Source organism: Bos taurus, chromosome 13, assembly GCF_002263795.3.
Source record: "Bos taurus isolate L1 Dominette 01449 registration number 42190680 breed Hereford chromosome 13, ARS-UCD2.0, whole genome shotgun sequence".
Lineage (NCBI taxonomy): Eukaryota > Metazoa > Chordata > Mammalia > Artiodactyla > Bovidae > Bos > Bos taurus.
The window spans coordinates 81,958,100-81,979,925 of record NC_037340.1 but is presented as its reverse complement, the minus strand read 5'-3'; the positions used below and the strand labels follow the sequence as shown (position 1 = coordinate 81,979,925).

Genomic DNA, 21,826 nt, shown 5'->3' with positions numbered 1-21,826 from the left:
GGAACCCGTGTCCCCTGCATTGGCAGGTGGACTCCTTACCACTGGACCACCTGGGGAATTCCTCACCTTCATACAGATTGACTTACTTGCTCAAAATTCATCCACCCACTCTTTGCCCCCACGACTTCTTCCTGAATGGTTTGGATTTGGTCATGCAACTTGCTTTAGCTCATAGAATGTGAGCTGATATGTGCAAGTAAACACTTTAAAAGTATGCGTAAGTCATTTCTTCTCTCCTTGAGTTCATTTCCCTCCTTACTCCTGGATGTACAGACAGATGGACTGCAACTGAATCAAATTAATCCAGCTATGCTCAACACACCCACAGACCCACCACACAACCCAGACCCCTCAAACAATAAGGGCAGAAGACAAGGATGAATTGCTATAAGCTGCTAAGATTTTGGAATTGTTGCCAAAGCAAAAGTTGGCTAATATGCTCTCTGTTTGATTTCCTTCTGGCCAAGAATTCTCATAGAGTTTTTCTCTCAAACCCCACTGTATTCCTATATTACTTCTAGCACAAAAGGGACGAGATTTCCTAGTCAAATACATACTAAGCCACTAGAACACTGGTTAGCAATTTTAATTTAGTGGTTGAATCACTTGGTTTTTAACATTTTTTTCCAAAGGAAATCTTACAGTGTCACCATCATATAAAAGTAGAACTAGTCTAATTAAATGAGGAAATGAATCTCACCCTACTCACCAGTTATAAATCCACTTCTCAAGGAGGTCCGCTTACTTCAATCAACTGCAGAACGCTGAATGGCTACAGCGTAATACTGAATTCTCACAATGGTATAACGCCAACTAGTCTAATTAAATGAGGAAATGAATCTCACCCTACTCACCAGTTATAAATCCACTTCTCAAGGAGGTCCGCTTACTTCAATCAACTGCAGAACGCTGAATGGCTACAGCGTAATACTGAATTCTCACAATGGTATAACACGCTTGGTACTGTTATTAAACTCATTATATGAGGATGAGTAGTGAGAGAGAGAGAGCGGCAACTTAATGATGATTTCTCAGGCAGATGGAAGGATAGAGCAACATTCAAATCTAGACCTTCTGGCTTCTACAAATGTATGCTTTTTTCTAGCAGTACACTCCACCATGTGTGTTCCTTAAAACACATTAAAAGTAAATGAATAAATAAGTTACTGGCTGGATAAATGAGCAAATGAGTAAAACTATAGATGCAAACAGTTCTGGAAACATTTAAAGATATTTCTGCAAGTTATAAACCGTATCTTGAAAGAAAGAAAAAAAAAGAAATGTAAATCTTAATTCCTATGTAAAAATAAAGTACTTGTCAACTCAAAAGAAGACAGTCTGAGCTAAACTCATCTTTCGTATTCAGACTTTAAAATGCTGAAGAAAACTCGGCTTTTCAAAAACCACTGGCTTTTACGTGTGTACATGTGGCACCACGGTCTGTATTCCAAACTACAGCTCTAGTGAAAGCCAGCTTGGAACAAGCACAGGAACCTAAATATGAGGCCCCACGGATCCAGCACAAACAGTAAAAGACAGAAATCTCGAGACCACAGTCCAGTGAACCTCGACACGTGTACACAGCTGGGGGACGCCACTCAGACTGACACACACAGCTCTCAGTTAACACCGTCGCTTCCCGGATCAGTGCCGACCCCGGATAAAACCACCACTCTCACCTCCATCACCACTGGGTGGTTCTTCCTTCTAGAAAACCTTTTATTAACATGTAAACCGAACTATATCACACGTGTTTTTCTATGTTTGGATTCTTACATCTGGTATCACATCTATGAGATGCATCCACGCTGGGCAATACTTTGGCATTATGTGAACACCTGTTTCCCAATTACCTTTGAGAGACTTGTCTTAGCACCCACTGAAGACTTTCATCTGCATCAAAATGCTGTTCTCTTTAGGCCAACTGGTTTGTCAACCTAAGCCCATATATTCGTGATTGTCAGAGTCAAGATAAATATTGACACAGGATGCCTGAACTGTTCCCACAAGGAAAGCCAGGTCAACAGTATTACTAGAAGCACTGATTATTTTTTTATTTTAAAAACGTGGACTATGGCATTTAATAAGGGGAGCGTGTTCAACTCTCGAGAACTTGCTGCATGTGTAGTTGACAGAAGCACCCACCATACACCCTTTGAACATCTGGACATCCTCCTCCTCCATCTCTGGCTTCCCAAGTGGCGTGGGTGGTGAAGAGCCCGCTTGCCAATGCAGGAGATGCAAGAGACTTGGGTTCGATCCCGGGGTTGGGAAGATTCCCTGGAGGAGGACATGGCAACATGCTCCGGTATTCTTGCCTGAGAAACCCCACAGACAGCGGAGCCTGGTGGGCTACAGTCCTGGGCCACACAGAGCAGGACATGACTGACAGGTACACGTCCTCTGTGTTTGGTTTGGATCCGTCAGCACGTGAGCTGGTGTGCGTGCCTGGGGCACTTACTCAAGAAGGGAACCAAGCCATTTGGGCTTGAAGCCACCCTCCGTCTCTTTGCAGGCATTGCCGCACGACAGTCAGCTGGCTGTTATCACAGAAGCAGGTTCTACCTGTAGTCGCTGAGGATCTGAAGAAAACCACTCGCAGGTGAATACGGTGGCCTGTTTAGGTGACACTTCCAGAGCCTGTTGAGAAGGGATCCTTTGAGTCTTAGCCTTTCGGGGGCACATGCAGACCATCTGAGGAGGGTCCTTCAATCCCCCATGCCCCGCAGTGAAGCGTCCTTCCTTCAGCAGACTCCAGGCAGATGCTGAAGGCAGCCCAGCCTGCCTTTCCTGCACCAACGCAGAAAATGACAGAAGGCTACCTTGGTGGTGTGCTTTCTGGCTCTAGCGTGTGATTCCTTTGGACGGCGCTACCTGAAAATCAGTCTGAACCAACTTTGATTCCCTTTCCTCAAGATACAGTCCAACCACGTGTACTCCTCCCACATACTCTGTGCTGCTCTAAGAGAAATGGATTTCTTCCCAGTAGCTGGAAGAAATGAAAAGCTGCACACTGAAGTCTCCACCCAGCTTCTGCTTATCTGGTGGACAGTTCTTTGGAACATTCAGAATATTCCTCCAAATATTGCCCTGAAGACACCGCCTGCTGTGATGCTTGCTGCGTGCGTGCATGCTAAGTCACTTGAGTCGTCTCCAACTCTTTGTGACCCCACAGACCCACCAGGCTCCTCTGTCCATGGGATTCTCCAGGCAAGAATACTGGAGTGAGTTGCCATGCCTTCCTTCAGGGGATCTTCCCGACCCAGGGATCGAACCCGCGTCTTTCACGTTTCCTGCACCAGCAGGCGGGTCTTCACCACTAGCACCTGGGAAGCCCAGTGTGGTGCTGGAGGGCCTTATGTGAAGAGACGCCACTCTGCTGAAACACAGGCAGTCACACTTTACTCTCCCTTTTCCGGGAAGTCCAACTGAACTCCCTCTCGCTTCTGTGGTCTTATCAGCCCCACCAAACAAGAGCACCTGGGTTTATTCTTCCTTTGCTTGGAAACACTCTTCCTCTCGAGGAGGAAGTCTCAATCTGCCCCATCATCAGTGACTCAAACATCGTCTCATCCAGGCAACGCTGTTTAGAACTGAAACAGGGGGACTTCCTGGCGGTCCGGTGGTGAAGACTGCGCGCCTCCAATGCAGGGGGCGCAGCCTGGATCTCCGGTCAGGAAACTAAGATCCCACACGCTGACAGGCCAGTAAAATAGAGTAAAATAAAAACAAAACTGCGACACCCTCAGTCCACATGCCTATCTCTTTGCCGGCGTGCATTCTTGCTTAGCGCTGATCAGTCACGCCAACACCCTACATACCTTACTTACACATTTTCTTTATGTTACGTAGAAGCAGAAGCAGGGTGTCGCCTGCTCTGTTCTCTGCTCTCTCCAGCACCAAGCTCAGTGCCTCACACGTGTAAGCCCTCAACAAGAGCATGGTAAATGAAAGCCCCCTCCCCACCCATCTTCATCATAAAGGAAAGGAGACTGTGAATTTGAGCAAACTCCAGGAGACAGCGGAGGACAGAGGAGCCTGGCGTCCATGGGGTGGCAAACAGTCACACACAACTTAGTGGCTGAACAAGAACAAAATTCACTTATTTGGCTGCACCAGGTCTTTAGCTGGGGCATGTGGGACCTCGTCCCCCGACCGGGGACCAAAGCCGGACGCCCTGTGTTGGGAGCACAGTCTCAGCCGCTGGGCCACCGGGGAAGGGAAGGGAAGGCCCCCACGCAGGCAGACCTTTAATTATATGCCAGATTTGGGGTTCTAAGCACTTCATATCGATTATGTTATTTACTTTTTCACATTTCTGACTGTGAAATCCCTGTTTACACAGAACAGGACTATCAGAGGTGAATTTGTTCACTCAGCTTGCAAACAGCAGAGCTGGGATTCAACCATGGATAATCTGGCATGACACTTCAGTAAACCACCAAATGCCACCAAATGACTCTCCAGAAAGGAATCAGCGAGGCCATCGTTCCTGAGGGAGGCACTGTCATCCTAAAGTGGGTTGACAAGGGTGAGCGAGGGTTTATGAGGCAAAGAAAGGAGAGAGGGATTTCCAGACCAAAGCTTCCCCACACAATCTCGAAACTGCAGTTTGGCAGGATAGGAGTACGGGGAAAAGTGGTGGTGAGGAGTGAGGCAGTGACAGGAAGACAAAGCGCGAAGCGAGAGCAGCTGGGCTGGGGCTAAAAGGCTAGAAGTGAGCAGCTGGCAGGAGTCACTGGGCCTCGTGAAGTCGCAGAGTGCAGACGAGGAGGTTTTACGCAGGTAACTGGGGGGTCGCATCTGCAGGCTGCAGGCAGTGGTTCTCCGTCCAGGGGAGAGCTGAAGATCTTGCACTCGCCTCATCCTTCCCAGGGAAAAGATTTCACAAAGTCCGGGGCTATTTTTGGTTGCCAAAACTGGGGGGTGCTCCTGGCATCTAGGGGGTAGAAGTCAGGAGACGCTGCTAAGAACAGGCCAGCTCCACACCAAAAATGTTAACAGCGCAGAGGGTGGAAAAACCGCGTTAGAGGAAAAGTGGAGAATGGACACGGCTGATGCATCACGCAGCCTGAGTGTGCTGTTCACACAGGACTAATGAGGATGGCGTCCTCTGGGGTTGAGCAGCGCGCCGCTGGCTGGGCCACACGTGGCCTCAACCGTGGGGAACGGTGGGAACACGACCGGGGGTGGAAACAAGGCCCAGAGAGGTCAGCAGACAGCCAGGCAGTGAGCAGATAGGACTTAGCTCAGCTTAGGGTGGGGCGGGGGATGGAAAATAGGGGGCGCTAAAGACCTGCTTAATTCCTCCGCAGTTCTCCTTTGCTAACTCTCTGAGCATCAAAACCCAGCACTGTGACTCCCTCAAAGGAAAGAGCGATATTCAGCACACTCCTAAATCTCTGATAAATCTTTAAGTATGCCATCCAGTTAGGAATTCCGAAAAAAAGAACTGGCAAATTAATTTGGCTGTTTAAAGCCATATTCCAGATGTCTTATTCGTCATAAATGATAGTATTCATTGAAATAAATGTTTAACAGCCAGCAATTAACAAAGTGGCCATACTTTAAAAGTTTAACTTGCTGCTGATATAGGTTTGCATTAACAACTTGGAAAACAATTACAAATTACACAATTCAATTTTCCAAACGGGTTATTTTGTAACTAGACAGAGAAACTGCTGAAATTTCTTCTGGTGCTTCAAGGGAAGATTAATACAATCGGATTTTTTAAAAGTACACTCCCTTGAGGAGCTGGTATATTCCTGTCAGAATTATGCAATTAGTCAACGTTGTGTGGGAATATTAAATACGTTGCTGGTATGCTGCAAAGTCAAGAGCCATTTAGGAAAACAAGGATTTGATTTCCAACTTTTCCCCTTCTTTTGCTGATGGTAATTTACAGATGATGATTTATTTATGTTTACAGAGTGAAATGGAGACTGCTACCTAAAAGGCAATTTTTCTGCCTTGCTTTTGTAAGCTGTATCCTAATTATTTTTCCCCTTGTGGCACTGAATGAATTCAGTGAGCAATTCACTTTGTATATGCAAATTGCAAAGCTCTGCAGAAGCTTCAAATTATTTCATTCTAAAAAAATAAATAAATAAAGCCATTATCCTATGGAAAATGAACAGGCATAAATCCCTTTAACTTCTGTAGGTTGCCTTTGAAATTAAGTCATGTAAAAGCAATACATTTCTGGATCTATAATGTCTTCTCAAGTACAGGATTAATAAAACAATCCATTACATGATTATTATTGTTATTACATTATTATCAGTTGAACTTTTCAGAGCACTCTAAAAAGCTCTAATAAATATTCCCATTAAAATTTTCCTAAGGACTTCTTATAATGTGTTTCAAACATTTAAGTGTTTCATATTGTCTTTCCTAAAAAAAAAAAAAGTACCAATGGTTTTAAAGCAGTGCCAGTATGCAAGGACAGATAAAGAAGGAGACACATTCCCAGTTCTAATCAAAAGTTGTCAGCATAAAACATTTCTATCCACTAATCTCCCCTCAGGACCTGGAACACAGCAGTTTAAGCAAACATTTTACAAAAGATTCCTTAAGAAAGAACCATCCTAGACAGTTAAATCCCAGCCCCAAGAGATGGTTTCATTCTTTCCAAATATATACACATGCCCTTGGTCACTTAAAATAAATTGGACTAGAGCCTGTCTGAGGTATAAATTTGGACTGTCTGCCCTGAAGAGTGGAGCTTTATTTGTACATGTGAAATAACTGAAATAATCTGTCCACATCATCTTTCTTAAAAATAAAAAGCCACACACACACCAAAGAGTACTTACACTGAAAAGTCTGCATCTGAAATTTACAGACAGGATGGAGTCTGGGGTGAAGGACACTTTCCTAAACTGGTCGTGGGTGTGGGATTTTGGATAATCTATCTGGAGACAATTTGGCAGTAGTTACAAAAATGTTAACAGCACAGGATATCTATCAGCTGATCATCCCGCGTCTAAGAGATTTCCTCTCAAGAAGATTTGCATGAGCATACAAAGATACATGCACAAGTTTTTCACCATAGTAGAATTTAAATTTATAAAATATTAGAAAATTTTTTGCCCATCAATTTGGGTATTTTTCAACAGGTTGTGGTGTATCAATATTAAAGAGTACTCTGGTTCTGTTAAATTAATGAGGTGTAGCCACTAATTATGGACTTGGAGTGGTAGTCAAAGCATGACAGAAAGGGCATAACTAACGTGGCCATGTGTAGTGTCTCATAAATACAAATACTCTGAATATGAAACAAGTCACTACTAAAAGTTATGTAAGGACTGACTACAGGCTCATCAAAATGTCCTGGAGAAATCTGTAATATGGTCTCCTTAAACACAATATGCATAATATGCAATGAATTACTGAATTTTTGCGTTAAAAATGTGATCTATATATGTGTGAGAATTTGTTTCTATTTGTATACAGAGAAAAAAAGAGTCTGAAAAGTACACATGAATCCATTAGTATTTTTTCCGAAGAAGAAGGCAATGGCACCCCACTCCAGTGTTCTTGCCTGGAGAATCCCAGGGACGGGGGAGCCTGGTGGGCTGCCGTCTCTGGGGTCCCACAGAGTCGGACACGACTGAAGTGACGCTAGCAGCAGCAGCAGCAGCATTTTTTCCGAAGGACAGGGACTAGGGTCCACAATAGTATTTTTTTGTTTTTCATTTTACTCCATGCATTTCAGAACTGTTTACATTTGGTGCAACAAACATGTACGATATTTACAATTTTAAAAAATAATGTGATAAGAAAAAGAAAAAAGAAATCTGCAAAAAGTTGTAAAATGAGGTAGATGGAGCATCACCCCTTTGGTCAACAATATCCTGTACTTTCTCCCACACCCAAAAACCATTTGACTCATTTTTTACTGACTAAACAAAATCCATCGTTCTCTGACATAACCGACAGAGAGCTTCTGTGTGTACCTGGATTATAGTCAAGCGTTTCCACATAAACACAAATGCAAAATCATATAGATAAGTCCTCAGAATTCAAGTTTTTAAGAAATTCAAGTAAGAAATACATATGAATGGGGGGACCAAAGGCATTTACATTCAGTGGACTTTGTCCCTGCTTGTTTCTGTCTTGTTCCTTTTCCTTGTGTGCATAAGCACATTTCTTAAGGACAAGACTAAGTCAAGCAAACTAACGGATCAGTGCCAGACTACACAGATGACACTCTGATAAGCCCTCAAAACTTGAGGCTTTTTCCCAAAATGCAAGGACCACTAATCAATTCAAATGATTACTCAAATAATTGTGGGACAGGAAAAAAAAAATTAAACCAGATGACCGTTTTACTGATTACAGGCCAGAGAGGGCAAGTCTACACAGGATTTAATACAGAAGGGCTTGAATTTAATCCAGATTAAGTGGAATAATCACATATGAACCTAAGTAGACACGTACAGGACACAGAGGCTGAATACTACCAAATGACGATGAAAGAAGGTTTTAAAATTCAAATAAATGGAATGACCATGTTCATGAATGCAAAGATCTGATACAGAAAAGATGTCAAGTTCTCCCACAATTTGATTTATAGGCTTAATGTAATTATTCAGAATTCTAACATGGGTTTTCTATAAGCACAGACAAATTTAAAATTTTATGGAGAAGCACTAACATGACTAAAACGACCTTTAAAAACAGAGTAACTGCAAGCATTCATTTCTACCCAATATTATTAGTATATATTTACAGTAATCAAAGAACGTGATACCGAGCTCAATGAAAAAGAACAGAAAACCCAGAAATAGACCTGTGCTAATACTCAAAACGGTTCCTGGTTAAATGTGCAAAAGCAGTTCGGTGGGAAAAGAACAGGTTGTTGTTTTTTTTTTTTACAACAAAGGGTATTGGAATAATTGGACAACCATAGGTAAAAAGGAAAGAAACTCAAGCTACGTCTCACATCTCATACAAAAATTAAACTCAAGATGAACCATGAACTTAAATTTATAACTTAAATTATATACTATAAATTATAAATAATTTATACTATATTATATAGTATAATTACATAGTATAATATACTATATTATATATTCCAAATAATATATACTATTATAAGTAATTTATGCTATAAATTATATTTTAGTATATAAATTATACTAAATATATACTAATAATAACTTAAAATTATAAAATTTTAGAAAAAGAAAATGTTCAGGATCCAAGGCTGGGCAAACAATTCTTAGACTTGACACAAAAAGCATAATTCATATAAGTAAAAATTCAAACAGTGGACCACATGAGACTTAAAACCTTTGGTCTGCAAAAGATCCTGTTAAGTGGATGAAAAGATAAGCTATGGAAAGGGAGAAAATATTTGCAACCACATATCTGACAAAGGACTGCAATCTATACTATATTAAGAAATACTCAAAACTCACTCGTAAAAAAAGTTACTAAAAATTGGTAAAAATACATAAAGAGATATTCATAGAAAAAGATACACAGCAATTAAAGTGCAAGAAAATACATTCAATATCATTAGACATGAGGGAATGCAAATTAAAACTGCATGAGATGTGACTGTCGAATGACTAAATTCAGTGACACCACCAAAGGCTGATGAAGATGCAGGAACACGGGGCCGGCCGCTCTCTGCTGGTGGGAATGTGAAATCCACAGCTGCTCTGTAAGGAGGTGCGCAATGTCTTGTAGAAGTAAATGCACAGCCACCATATCCATAATAATAACAAACTAGAAACAACCAAGATGCTGTTCAGTGGGGAATGTAATCACCTGTAGTAATGCATACTGTGGAACACTGGTTAGGGACAGACAGGAGGGGACTATTAGGACACATACCACGGCAACCTGGAGAATCTCACGGGGATTACACTGTTCCCAGGAGCACTATTTACAACGGCCGAGACATGGAGCCACCCAAGCACCCTTCTTAACTGGATGAGAAGATGTGGTTTACACACAGTGGAGTGTTACTCAGCCATGAGAAAGAGTGAAAGATTGTCATTTGCAGCAATGTGGATGAACCCCTGAGAGCTCAGCTGGTAAAGAATCCACCTGCAAGGTGGGAGACCTAGGTTTGATCCCTGGGATGGGAAGATTCCCTGGAGAAGAGAAAGGCTACCCACTCCAGTATTCTGGCCTAGAGAATTTCATGGACTGTATAGTCCATGGGGTTGCAAAGAGTCGGACACGACCGAGTGACTTTCACTCACTAGAGAATATCACGTTTAATGAATTGTCAGAGAAAGACAAATACTGTATGATATCACTTATATGTGGAATCTAAGAAATAATACAAATGAATGTTTATGCAAAATAGGAACAGACTCACAGATATAGAAAACAAACTTGTGGTTACCGAAGGGGAGAAGCCAGCAGGGAGGGGCAGGTCAGGGGATCTGCGATTAACAGGTACAAACTGTCGACACCACATATGAAATAGATGAGCAAGAAGAGCACAGCAGTGACCTATGATAGAGGAGAACCTGCAGAAACGCTGAATCGATTTTTGGATTCCACCTATAGGTAATATCATCTGGTATCTGTCTGCCTCTGTCTGTCTGACTTCACGCAGTAGGACAGTCTCTAGGTCCATCCAGGTCACTGCAAGAGCGTCATTTCGTTCTCTTTTACGGCTGAGTGATATTTCATTGAGTATCTACACCGCATCTTCATTATCCATGCACCTGTCAGTGGACATCTGGGTTGCCTCCATGTCCTGGCTCTTGCATTAATGAACAGTGCTGCCATGAGCACTGGGGTGCATGTGTCCTTTCAAAGTACAGTTTTCTCTGGATATAAGCCCAGGAGGGAGACTGCTGGACCAAATGGGCCCTCTCCTTTTAGTTTTTAACAAGCAGCCATACGGTTCCCCACAGTGGCTGTGCCAGTTTACATTCCCACCAACCATGCAAGAAGGTTCCCTCCTCTCCATACCCCTCCAGCATCTACTGTTTCTAGATCTTTTGATGTGGCCACTCTGACTTGTGAGGTGCTAACTCATTGCTGATTTTATTTGCATTCTCTGATAATTAGCGACGTTGATCATCTTTTCATACACTTATCGGCCCTCTGTATGTCTTCTTTGGAGAAATGTCTATCTAGATCTTCTGCCCATTTTTTGATGGGGTTGTCTATACTTTTTGATAGTGAGCTGCATGAGCTACTTGTGTATTTAAAAATTGGAGATTAATCTCCCGTCGAGCACTTTGTTTACAAATATTTTTCCCATTCTGTGGGCTGTCTTTTCATTTTGTTTATGGTTGTCTTTGCTGTGCAAAAGCTTTTATGTTTAATTAGGTCCCATTTGTTGACTTTTGTTTTTATTTTCATTATTCTAGGAGGTGGATCAAAAAAGATCTTGCTGGGATTTATGTCAGAGAGTGTTCTGCCTTTGTTTTCCTCTAAGAGTTTTATTAAAAACAGAAGCAGAGTGACAGATGTAGAAATAGATATAGTTACCAAGGGGGAGAAGAGGGTATAAGCTGAGAGACCAGAACTGACATACACGCCACTACATTTACATATAAGCAGATGACCAGCGAGAACCTGCTGCACAGCACGCGGAGCTCCACTCAATACTCTGTAATGGTCTATATGGGAACACAATCTGAAAAAGAGTGGATGTATGCACACGCATAAGTGATCCACTTTGCTGGTAGACAGAGAGCCTGGCAGGCTATAGAGTCCATGGGGTCACAAGAGCTGGACATGACTTAGTGACTAACCATGACCATCACATCTGAAACCAGCACAACACTCTAAATTGATACACTCCAATAACAACTGCTGCTGTTCACTCGCTAGGGGGTGTCCCACTCTCTGTGACCCCCATGCTGCAGCTGTCTGGGGAGGCCTTACAAATAGCTGTGAAAAGAAGAGAAGCGAAAAGCAAAGGAGAAAAGGAAAGATATAAGCATCTGAATGCAGAGTTCCAAAGAATAGCAAGGAGAGGTAAGAAAGTCTTCTTCAGCGATCAATGCAAAGAAATAGAGGAAAACAACAGAATGGGAAAGACAAGGCACCTCTTCAAGAAAATTAGAGATACCAAAGGAACATTTCATGCAAAGATGGGCTGGATAAAGGACAGAAATGGTATGGACCTAACAGAAGCAGAAGATATTAAGAAGAGATGGCAAGAATACACAGAAGAACTGAACAAAAAAGATCTTCATGACCCAGATAATCACAGTGGTGTGATCACTCACCTAGAGCCAGACATCCTGGAATGTGAAGTCAAGTGGGCCTTAGAAAGCATCACTACGAACAAAGCTAGTGGGGGTGATGGAATTTCAGTTGAGCTATTTCTAATCCTGAAAGATGATGCCATGAAAGTGCTGCACTCAATATGCCCACAAATTTGGAAAACTCAGCAGTGGCCACAGGACTGGAAAAGGTCAGTTTTCATTCCAATCCCAAAGAAAGGCAACACCAAAGAATGCTCAAACTACTGCACAATTGCACTCATCTCACATGCTAGTAAAGTAATGCTCAAAATTCTCCAAGCCAGGCTTCAGCAATACATGAACCGTGAACTTCCAGATGTTCAAGCTCGTTTTAGAAAAGGCAGAGGAACCAGAGATCAAATTGCCAAAATCTGCTGGATCATCGAAAAAGCAAGAGAGTTCCAGAAAAATATCTATTTCTGCTTTCTTAACTATGCCAAAGCCTTTGACTGTGTGGATCACAACAAACTGTGGAAAATTCTGAAAGAGATGGGAATACCAGAGCACCTGACCTGCCTCTTGAGAAACCTATATGCAGGTCAAGAAGCAACAGTTAGAACTGGACATGGAACAACAGACTGGTTCCAAATAGGAAAAGGAGTACATCAAGGCTGTATATTGTCACCCTGCTTATTTAACTTATATACAGAGTACATCATGAGAAATGCTGGGCTGGAAGAAGCACAAGCTGGAATCAAGATTGCTGGGAGAAATATCAATAACCTCAGATATGCAGATGACACCACCCTTATGGCAGAAAGTGAAGAGGAACTCAAAAGCCTCTTGATGAAAGTGAAAGTGGAGAGTGAAAAAGCTGGCTTAAAGCTCAACATTCAGAAAACGAAGATCATGGCATCTGGTCCCATCACTTCATGGGAAATAGATGGGGAAACAGTGGAAACAGTGTCAGACTTTATTTTGGGGGGCTCCAAAATCACTGCAGATGGTGACTGCAGCCATGAAATTAAAAGATGCTTACTCCTTGGAAGGAAAGTTATGACCAACCTAGATGGCATATTCAAAAGCAGAGACATTACTTTGCCAACTAAGGTCCGTCTAGTCAAGGCTCTGGTTTTTCCAGTGGTCATGTATGGATGTGAGAGTTGGACTGTGAAGAAAGCTGAGGGCCGAAGAATTGATGCTTTCGAACTGTGGTGTTGGAGAAGACTCTTGAGAGTCCCTTGGCTGTAAGGAGATCCAACCAGTCCATTCTGAAGGAGATCAGCCCTGGGATTTCTTTGGAAGGAATGATGCTAAAGCTGAAACTCCAGTACTTTGGCCACCTCATGTGAAGAGTTGAATCACTGGAAAAGACTCTGATGCTGGGAGGGATTGGGGGCAGGAGGAGAAGGGGACGACAGAGTATGAGATGGCTGGATGGCATCACTGACTCGATGGATGTGAGTCTGAGTGAACCCCGGGAGTTGGTGATGGACAGGGAGGCCTGGCGTGCTGCGATTCATGGGGTTGCAAAGAGCTGGACACGACTGAGTGACTGAATGAACTGAACTGAGCCTGTAATTAATTAATAAAAATAATTGAAAAAATACTGAATCAATATGCAATAAGTATTGCATATTCCCTACACTTCAATAAATAAATAAAGTGAGGTTAATTAACAAAAGAGAAAAGAGAAAGCAAGCTTCCCAAACCCAGGGCCAGCATACTTCCCACCACGCGATTTGCCTTGGTCTCGAAAATAACAGTTGACCATCATTCTACTTAGATTTCCTCCCAATTGTTATGCACACCAAACAAGTAAAAGTATGCACAGAAACTCTCACCCCTTCTGCTCCGTGTGGGCTGTTTGCATTTGCTGAGTGAGAACAATAAACCAGTATTTAACGGGAAGGTCAGGAACTAAATGTAAAGTCACTGGAGCCCCACGTTTAAACTTATTGATGCATGTCAATTATTTCTCATTAAAACTGGAAAGAAAGAAAAAATAAAGTCACTGGAGTCTTAATATTGCTACAATTACAGTTAATCAAGTTCACAGCCATTTCTGACAGCTCTGGGCTTGAGGGGCACTTCACGAAAGAGGTAAAGACATGAACAGAACGCCTCTGTCTGGGCATCAGTCACGTATTTATTTCCCAGTTTTTGTATGAGAGCACCTGTAGTCACCTTGCCAGTGAGCAAAGCGCCAAATTTTAAAATTGTACGGTCAATTTCCTTTTTAAAAACTGTAAAGAATCACATGTGTAAAACTGGTGTGGTCTTCTGCCCCCGTAATACTGTCTTTAAACGTGAAAGTAAAGCGGCACTTCGCTCCACACACGCCCAGGTCTCCTGCAGGAGAGAGGGGTGTCTGCGCCGCGCCGTCCCTGCGCCGAGCACACAGCCTCATGTACAGTGCTTCATGTCTTGTGGAAGCTGCTTTTTATTTGTATTCAAACAAACTCTGAAATCCGGTCATGGTGAGCTACTTATCGCCCTAGTACTTTTATTATCAAGATTCATAAATTACACAGCATTTAGATAAAAAATGCACATCTCAGAGTTACTCCAGCTTTTTATATGCCCCAGAGAGATTAATATTAAATGTATCAGATCTGAAAGAGTGAGGAGGGTGAATCGGCTACAGGAACTCATCAAGGGCTTGGAGGCTTAATGGAGATAATTCTTCCATTCCAATGCTTTGAACTTTGGTTAATGATTATTATAGATGAAAGGGACTGGCTTACCACGTTCCCCAAAGATACACACATTAAATTCCACAGCCAGCAGGTAGGGGTCTGGGAGACAGGGCGAGCTTGTCCTCAAACGCCCCTGGCTTGTTCCGCACGCAAGGGGAATGTTCCCAGGGCACTCTGGTTCTGCAGGTGGGTCTGCTCTCAAAAGCCTTCCCAGTCCTGGCTTCCTCTGCCCCAGCACCACGCACTGCATTTCCTCCAATCAGAACTCTTCCTCCCAGTTCAGACGCCTCAAGCCTCCCTGATGAGCTAAATGAAAGTGATGCCTGGACATCCACATCTATTCCCCGTCCTCTGTCGGTAACACCCGAATCTCTTCAATCAAGAGTTTCAAGAGCAGCTTCCCCGGTGGTCAGGTGGCTAAGACTCTGCACTCCCAATGCAGGGGCCGGATTCACCCCCTGCTCAGGACTAGAGCCCACACACCACACCTAAAGACCCCGCGTGCTACAACCAAGGCATGACAAAACAGAAACAAAACAAATAAAGATCTTTGATATTTTTTTTAAAAAAAGTTTAAGAAGTGTCTGCTACGTTAGGCCCTGGTAAGGAGTCGAAGCAGATGTACCCCTGACTCCAAAATCTCTGCCCTTGGGAACCTTGTTTTTTGGTGGTATTGTAGTGAAGACAATAAGAAATAACTGAGCAATATGTATGCAGTATGATAAGAGCTAAAAACAAAGGGAGAGGGAGCGGGAGGGTGTCCAAGGACTTCATTTTAAATAACGAGGGCAGGTAAGGGGCTCGCTTAGCGGAGGAACTTGAAGGGTGACATGAACAAAGGAAGGATATGATTATGTGGATTTTGCAAGGAGAGCCTTCCAAGCAGAGGGAAGGGGAATTCAAAACAGGGGATGTGCTTGGCTGTCTTACGGAGAGTTCAGAGCCCAGGGTATCTGTCGCAGGGCCAAGCGGGGCTGGGGAAACTGCACACGTGAAGTTAAACAGGCGGCAGGAAGTCACACGTGTGACGGGTGGACCGTTATACCAACCTGACTGAGGGTTCTGCACCAGAGAATCATGATGCAATACGAGCATCTCAAATAGACTCCAGAGGGCTGGGAGTTAGGTAGCGTGGACCTAGGTAGAGTTAGTTAGGCCTGGACCACAGGGGTCTGTTGTTTATCACTCAGTCCTGTCTGACTCCTCGTGACCCCATGGACTGTAGCCCGCCAGGCTCCTCTGTCCATGCAGATTTCCAGGCAAGAGCACTGGAACCACTTGCCATTTCCTCCTCCAGGGGATCTTCTCAACCCAGGGATTGAACCCGGGTCTCCCGCATTGTAAGCAGAAGCTTTACCCCCTGAGCCACCAGGGAAGATTCGATACTCCAAGAAGAATTTTTTAAAAACTGGAGCCATAATAGGTGAAAACTGGAAAAAAACTAAGTATCTATCAACAATAAAATGGGCGGCCTCCCTGGTGGTCCAGTGGTTAAGAATCCACCTTGCAACGCAAGGGACACTGGTTTGATCCCTGGTGGCTCCCACGTGCACGGAGCAACTAAGCCGGTAGCCCACAACGACCTGAGACACCGCTCCTGAGCCTGCAAGCCGCAACTCCCGAGCCCAAGGGCCGCAACTCCTGAAACCCAGAGCCCATGCTCCACAAGAAGAGGAGCCACAGCAACGACAAGCTCACGCACGGCAACAAGAGGAGCCCCGCCCAGGACCAGAGACAGCCTGCGTGCAGCAGCAGAGACCCACCACAGCCAAAACACATCATAAATAAACAAATTAAAAAAAACAATAAAATGAATAAGCTACAAAAGAAACAAATAACAACAACCAAAAAAGAAAACAATGAGCAAGCAGTTACCACTTTAGAGATGTTACATTCTTGGGAAAAGTAACTTTTGTAACGTGGTTAAAAAAGCAAGACAAGTTTTCAGACTCAAAGAACGTGAGTTCCCTAGTTAGAACAGACTCCTGGAAAGCTAGAATAATCGAGTCTTACCTTATGATAACACCTAAAATAGGCGGCACGCTCGTCAGAAAATTTCTCCAGTCTCTTTGGACCTTTGCTGGACGCTTTCTTGAATACTAACCAACATCGTTGATAAATCTGGAAGTGAATACAAAGACAGCACTCAGCATCACAGCCGACTCAGATATTACTGGCATTTGCATTTAAATGTTTTCTTTTTGATGTTTTCGCCTGTAAAATATTCATAAACCGTAAATGTGATGTTGCTTTGGGAAAACAAAATTTTAAAACCCCAAACTGTTTCCACAATGGGTGTATTATGCCGTTCAGAAAAATCACTGGAATCAAAAGAAAATAAGTATTTAGAGGCACATATCTTCATTCTTTGACAACATTTCAGAAGAAGTCCCAGAGATAAAAACCCCAAATCAGCACAAACAAGACAAGCTTTCACGGCACGTGCCCTAATTCCAAACGCCATTACTTATGGAGATCACAGCCTGAGACACGCCAAAGGCGTGAAGACCTAGGAAGGGACAGCCCCTGCGTGTCATGGGACGTTCCTCATACCCGATGGTCAGGAGCTGGGCCAGACAGCAGACTAGCTAATAAATGCAGATGAACACCAACCACATTCTCCTTCAGAAAATTCAACCCGGAGACTCAAAGATTATTGCCAGGCTGGGGTGCAATCCGAGTTAATACTGCAACATATTAAGGGTCATAAAAACATGGAGACAAAAGTGGAAAAGTAATTCAGTGGACAGAGGGTGGCCTTTTAAACAAATGGTGCTCAAAACACTGAATGCCTGTGCTTAGTCACTCAGTCGTGTCCGACTCTTTGCAAACCCAAGAACTGCAGTCAGCCAGGCTCCTCTATCCACCGAATTTTCCAGGCAAGAATACTGGAGTGGGTTGCCATGCCCTCCTCCAGGGGATCTTCCCAACCCAGGGATTGAACCTAGGTCTCCTGCATTGCAGGCGGATTCTTCACCATCTGAGCCACCAGGGAAGCCCAAAAAACTGAATATCCATAGGGAATTAAAAAAAAAAAAAACCTTGACCCAAAAGACTCATACAAAATTAACTCAAAATGGACTCAAATATTTTAAAAAGTATATACATATATATATATATCACATATATATATATATGCTTAGGGAGGAAAAAGGAAATGTTTGGGAACACGGTCTGAGTGAAGAGTTCTTAGACCTCAGGTTGCTATTGTTTACTCCCTAAGTTGCATCTGACTCTCTGTGACCCCATGGAGCCCACCAGGCTCCTCTATCCATGGAATTTTCCAGGCAAGAATACTGGAGTGGATTGCCACTTCCTCCTCTAAAGAATCTTCCTGACCCAGGAATGGAACCCGGGTCTCCTGCATTGCAAGTGGGTTCTTTACCACTGAGCCACCAGGGAAGCCCTAGCTCAGTTCAGTTCAGTTCAGTCACTCAGTCGTGTCCGCCTCTTTGCAACCCCATGAATCGCAGCACGCCAGGCCTCCCTGTCCATCACCAACTCCCAGAGTTCACTCAGACTCATGGCCATCGAGTCGGTGATGCCATCCAGCCATCTCATACTCTGTCATCCCCTTCTCCTCCTGCCCCCAATCCCTCTCAGCATCAGAGTCTTTTCCAAGGAGTCAACTCTTCGCATGAGGTGGCCAAAGTACTGGACTTTCAGCTTTAGCATCATTCCTTCCAAAGAACACCCAGGACTGACCTCATGTCAAAATCTTAATCCATAAGAAAATGTTGCCACATGTAACTCACCAAAATTTAAAACTTTGGCTAGGTGAAAAATTCTGCTGATAGAATGAAAAGACAAGCTGGGGGGAAAAAATGTGCAAACCATATATCTGACATAGGCTCAGTATCTGGAATACACAGAGTCCTCAGATTTCAACATTAAAAAAGCACACCATCCATTTATAAAGTGGACCACAGACATTTCACCAAAGACAGCACACAGGTGATCGAGAGGCACATGAGGAAGAGCTCGCCGTCATTAACCTTCAGGGAAATGCAAATTAAAACCACAGCGAAACACTGCGAACCAATGAAATGTGTGAATCACGACCACAAACATTAAGACCACGATGAAGCACACGCCTACCAGGCTGGCTCAAATAACAGTAATACCACCAAACGCTGGCAAGGATGCCAATCAACTGGATCGCTTTCGCACTGCTGCCGGGAATATAAAATGTCCAACTCTGAAACACAGGTTGGCAATTCCTTAAAGAACTAAGCAAGCAGCACAGGACTTAGAACTGTACTCTTAGGAATCCAGGCCGGAGAAACGCAAACTCCCCGCACACAAAACACATGAACATGAATGCTCACAGCAGCTGCATTTGTGCCAGGGCCAACTGCACACAACCCGTCTATTCTCCACCGGGGAAACAGCTAGACGACTCGGGGAACAGTCCCATCATGGAACACCACTCAGCTACAAAACAACTTGAACGCGTCTTCAGAGAATAATGCTGCCTGAGGCGGGGCAGGGGGTGCGCGGCACGGAGCCAGACCCAAAGGCCACGTACTGTATGGCCGCATTAAGAGCAAGTATAGCAATGGAAATCAGATGAGTGGTTATCAGGGGTGAGGGCTGTGTGAAGAGGGAGCAGAAGGGAGGAGGGGTGCCTATAGGTGACAGGTGGGTCCCGGCAGCGATGAAACTGCCCTGTATCCTGACTACGAATACTATCGTCTTGAGTACAGTGCATTGCTGGGGACCTCCCTGAGGGTCCAGTGGTTAAGAATCCGCCTTGAAATGCAGGGGACGCGGACTCGATCCGTGGTCGGGGAGCTAAGATCACACAGGTCTAGGGTCGAGTACACGCCCATGCACCGCATCTACTGAGCCCGAGCACCAAACCAGAGAGTCCATTTACCTGCTGCAACTAAGACTCGGCCAAATAAAAATTAAATACATGAATCTAAAAAATACTGTGTTGTTTCAAAGATATTACCACCAGGGAAACTGGTTAAAGAACACAGGATCTTTGTGTAATATTTCTTACAACCAAAAGTGAATCTACAATTATCTTAAAACAAAACACTTATAAATTTTTAACAGAAAAGTGCAGAGATATGTAACCAAGATCTCAAAAATTACAGCCTAATCTAAAAACAGTTACCTGCTTCTTTTGCTATCAAACTGAAGTCTAATTAACCACTAGACTAAGTAACTTTAGAAAACTAAATGGCAAGAGTCATCGGTAAGAGTTCAAACACCAAATCCTTTTCAGGATGGAGAATCAGCCATGGAGATTAACACGTGGAGGGCTGTGGCTGGCAAATAGAAAACTTACCAATATCTCATTGGTGTCTGAATAACAGATGAGATCACTGGCTTCCTTAAAACCTAACCACCAGAAAGAGGACGATAATTACAGCGGCAATGACTGTCACTATGATTGTTCAAATAACAGACGTGGAAAACAGGTTTCTCGACGTCATTCTATCACTGGCAGCTCCTTTTTTCTGGACACAGCCATGAAAATGTGTTAGAGACAGCATGCTAAGGTATGCAAGAAACATGCATACTATGGGAAAAAATATTTTCATCAAAGAGGACATTTTATATTTCCAAATTATGCAGTAACTTTTAGGCCCAGTCTTGAATGACAGCATTTCTACTTTAAAACAAAGTTATTCATTTTCTTCAGGATCAAACCACATTTGTCTGGCTTCTGTCTGAAGTCTGTCACACGCAAGCTAAAGATTCCTCAATTTAAGCAGGCCTGATGACTTCCATCTTCGATTCATCCACATTACTCTTGGAGGATTTTTGTTTTTCTTTTGTTTTATTAAGTAGTAAGAGCAACAGTGAAGGGTTATAATCAAATAACCGCCAAAGCACTATTGTATAGATTCACATTTACACAACATAAATAAACTTGTAAAATGGATACACATTCTGTATTGTTCGCTGCTGCTGCTGCTGTGCTGGGCTCAGTCTCGTCCGACTCTCTGTGACCCCGTGGACCGTAGCCCACCAGGCTCCTCTGTCCATGGGGTTCTCCAGGCAAGAATACTGGAGTGGGTTGCCATGCCCTCCTCCAGGGATCTTCCTGACCCAGGCATGGAACCCAAGTTTCCTGCATTGCAGGCAGATTCTTTACCACTAAGTCACCTGGGTATCCAGGCTGTATTGTATAAATATTGTTTATAACGACTGGCTGGAAAGTCACCCTGGAACAGATTAAAACATGCTGGCTCATCAGGAGATAAGGAAAATTCCAACACTAGGTTTATGAAAAGAGGGACTTGAGTGATTCTCAAGCAGTGGTCCAGCCTCACTCAAGATAATTGTTAATTATGCAGATTCCTAGAGATTAGCCAAGGTCAACTGCATCAGAATGGGGCCAGACAAATTGGCTGTTTACCACATTCCCCAGGAATTTTGCTTGCTAATTTGCAAACCAATGCATGAATATTCATAAAGACTTGCAGACAACCCAGTGCTCCCCGGAGGGATGGCCAACAAAGACTCCTCCGGCAACTGCTCCGCCCACAGTGAGGGCCTCTGAGGGTGTGATGTCCGGTGAGGACCGTGACCTGGGGCATGGAGGGGCGGGAGATGCTGTCCTGAGACTCAGTGCCGGTGACAGTGAAGTCGGCTGAACCACAGCAAACCCGTTTCACCTGCCCTACACTCTTAGTCTCAAGAACAGAACAGCCACCAAGTACCAGAGAATTACAGACTTTTGCTCCATGTCTCAGAATCGGTGTGAGGGGACAAGGCAGGAGGACTCACTGAGGACGGGGATGCGTGGGGACGAGCTGGGGTGACTGGCGCGCGTCAAAGGGCGACAGCTTGAGAATCATCTCACTTGCTTACTGGCAGAGGGCAGCGTTTCCTTCTTCGATTAATTCTTCCAATGATCTCCTTCATAGCACATCTATGGCCCATCTATAGTCGTTTTTAGTTAACATTTTTCTTTCAACTGATTTTTTTAAC

General features: G+C 43.7%; 1 protein-coding gene across 3 annotated transcripts in view; it reads right to left on the bottom strand.

Moving 5' to 3' along the window:
• DOK5 (docking protein 5) overlaps nt 1-21,826 on the bottom strand; it is a 150,777-nt gene that overhangs the window by 64,603 nt on the left and 64,348 nt on the right. For 2 of the 3 annotated variants that reach the window (NM_001075939.2, XM_059892659.1), the window contains 1 exon segment: nt 16,889-16,996. The exons of the other annotated variant lie outside the window; for it this stretch is intronic. In NM_001075939.2, the coding sequence (NP_001069407.1) occupies nt 16,889-16,996 (108 nt within the window). 3 annotated transcript variants of the gene reach the window in all.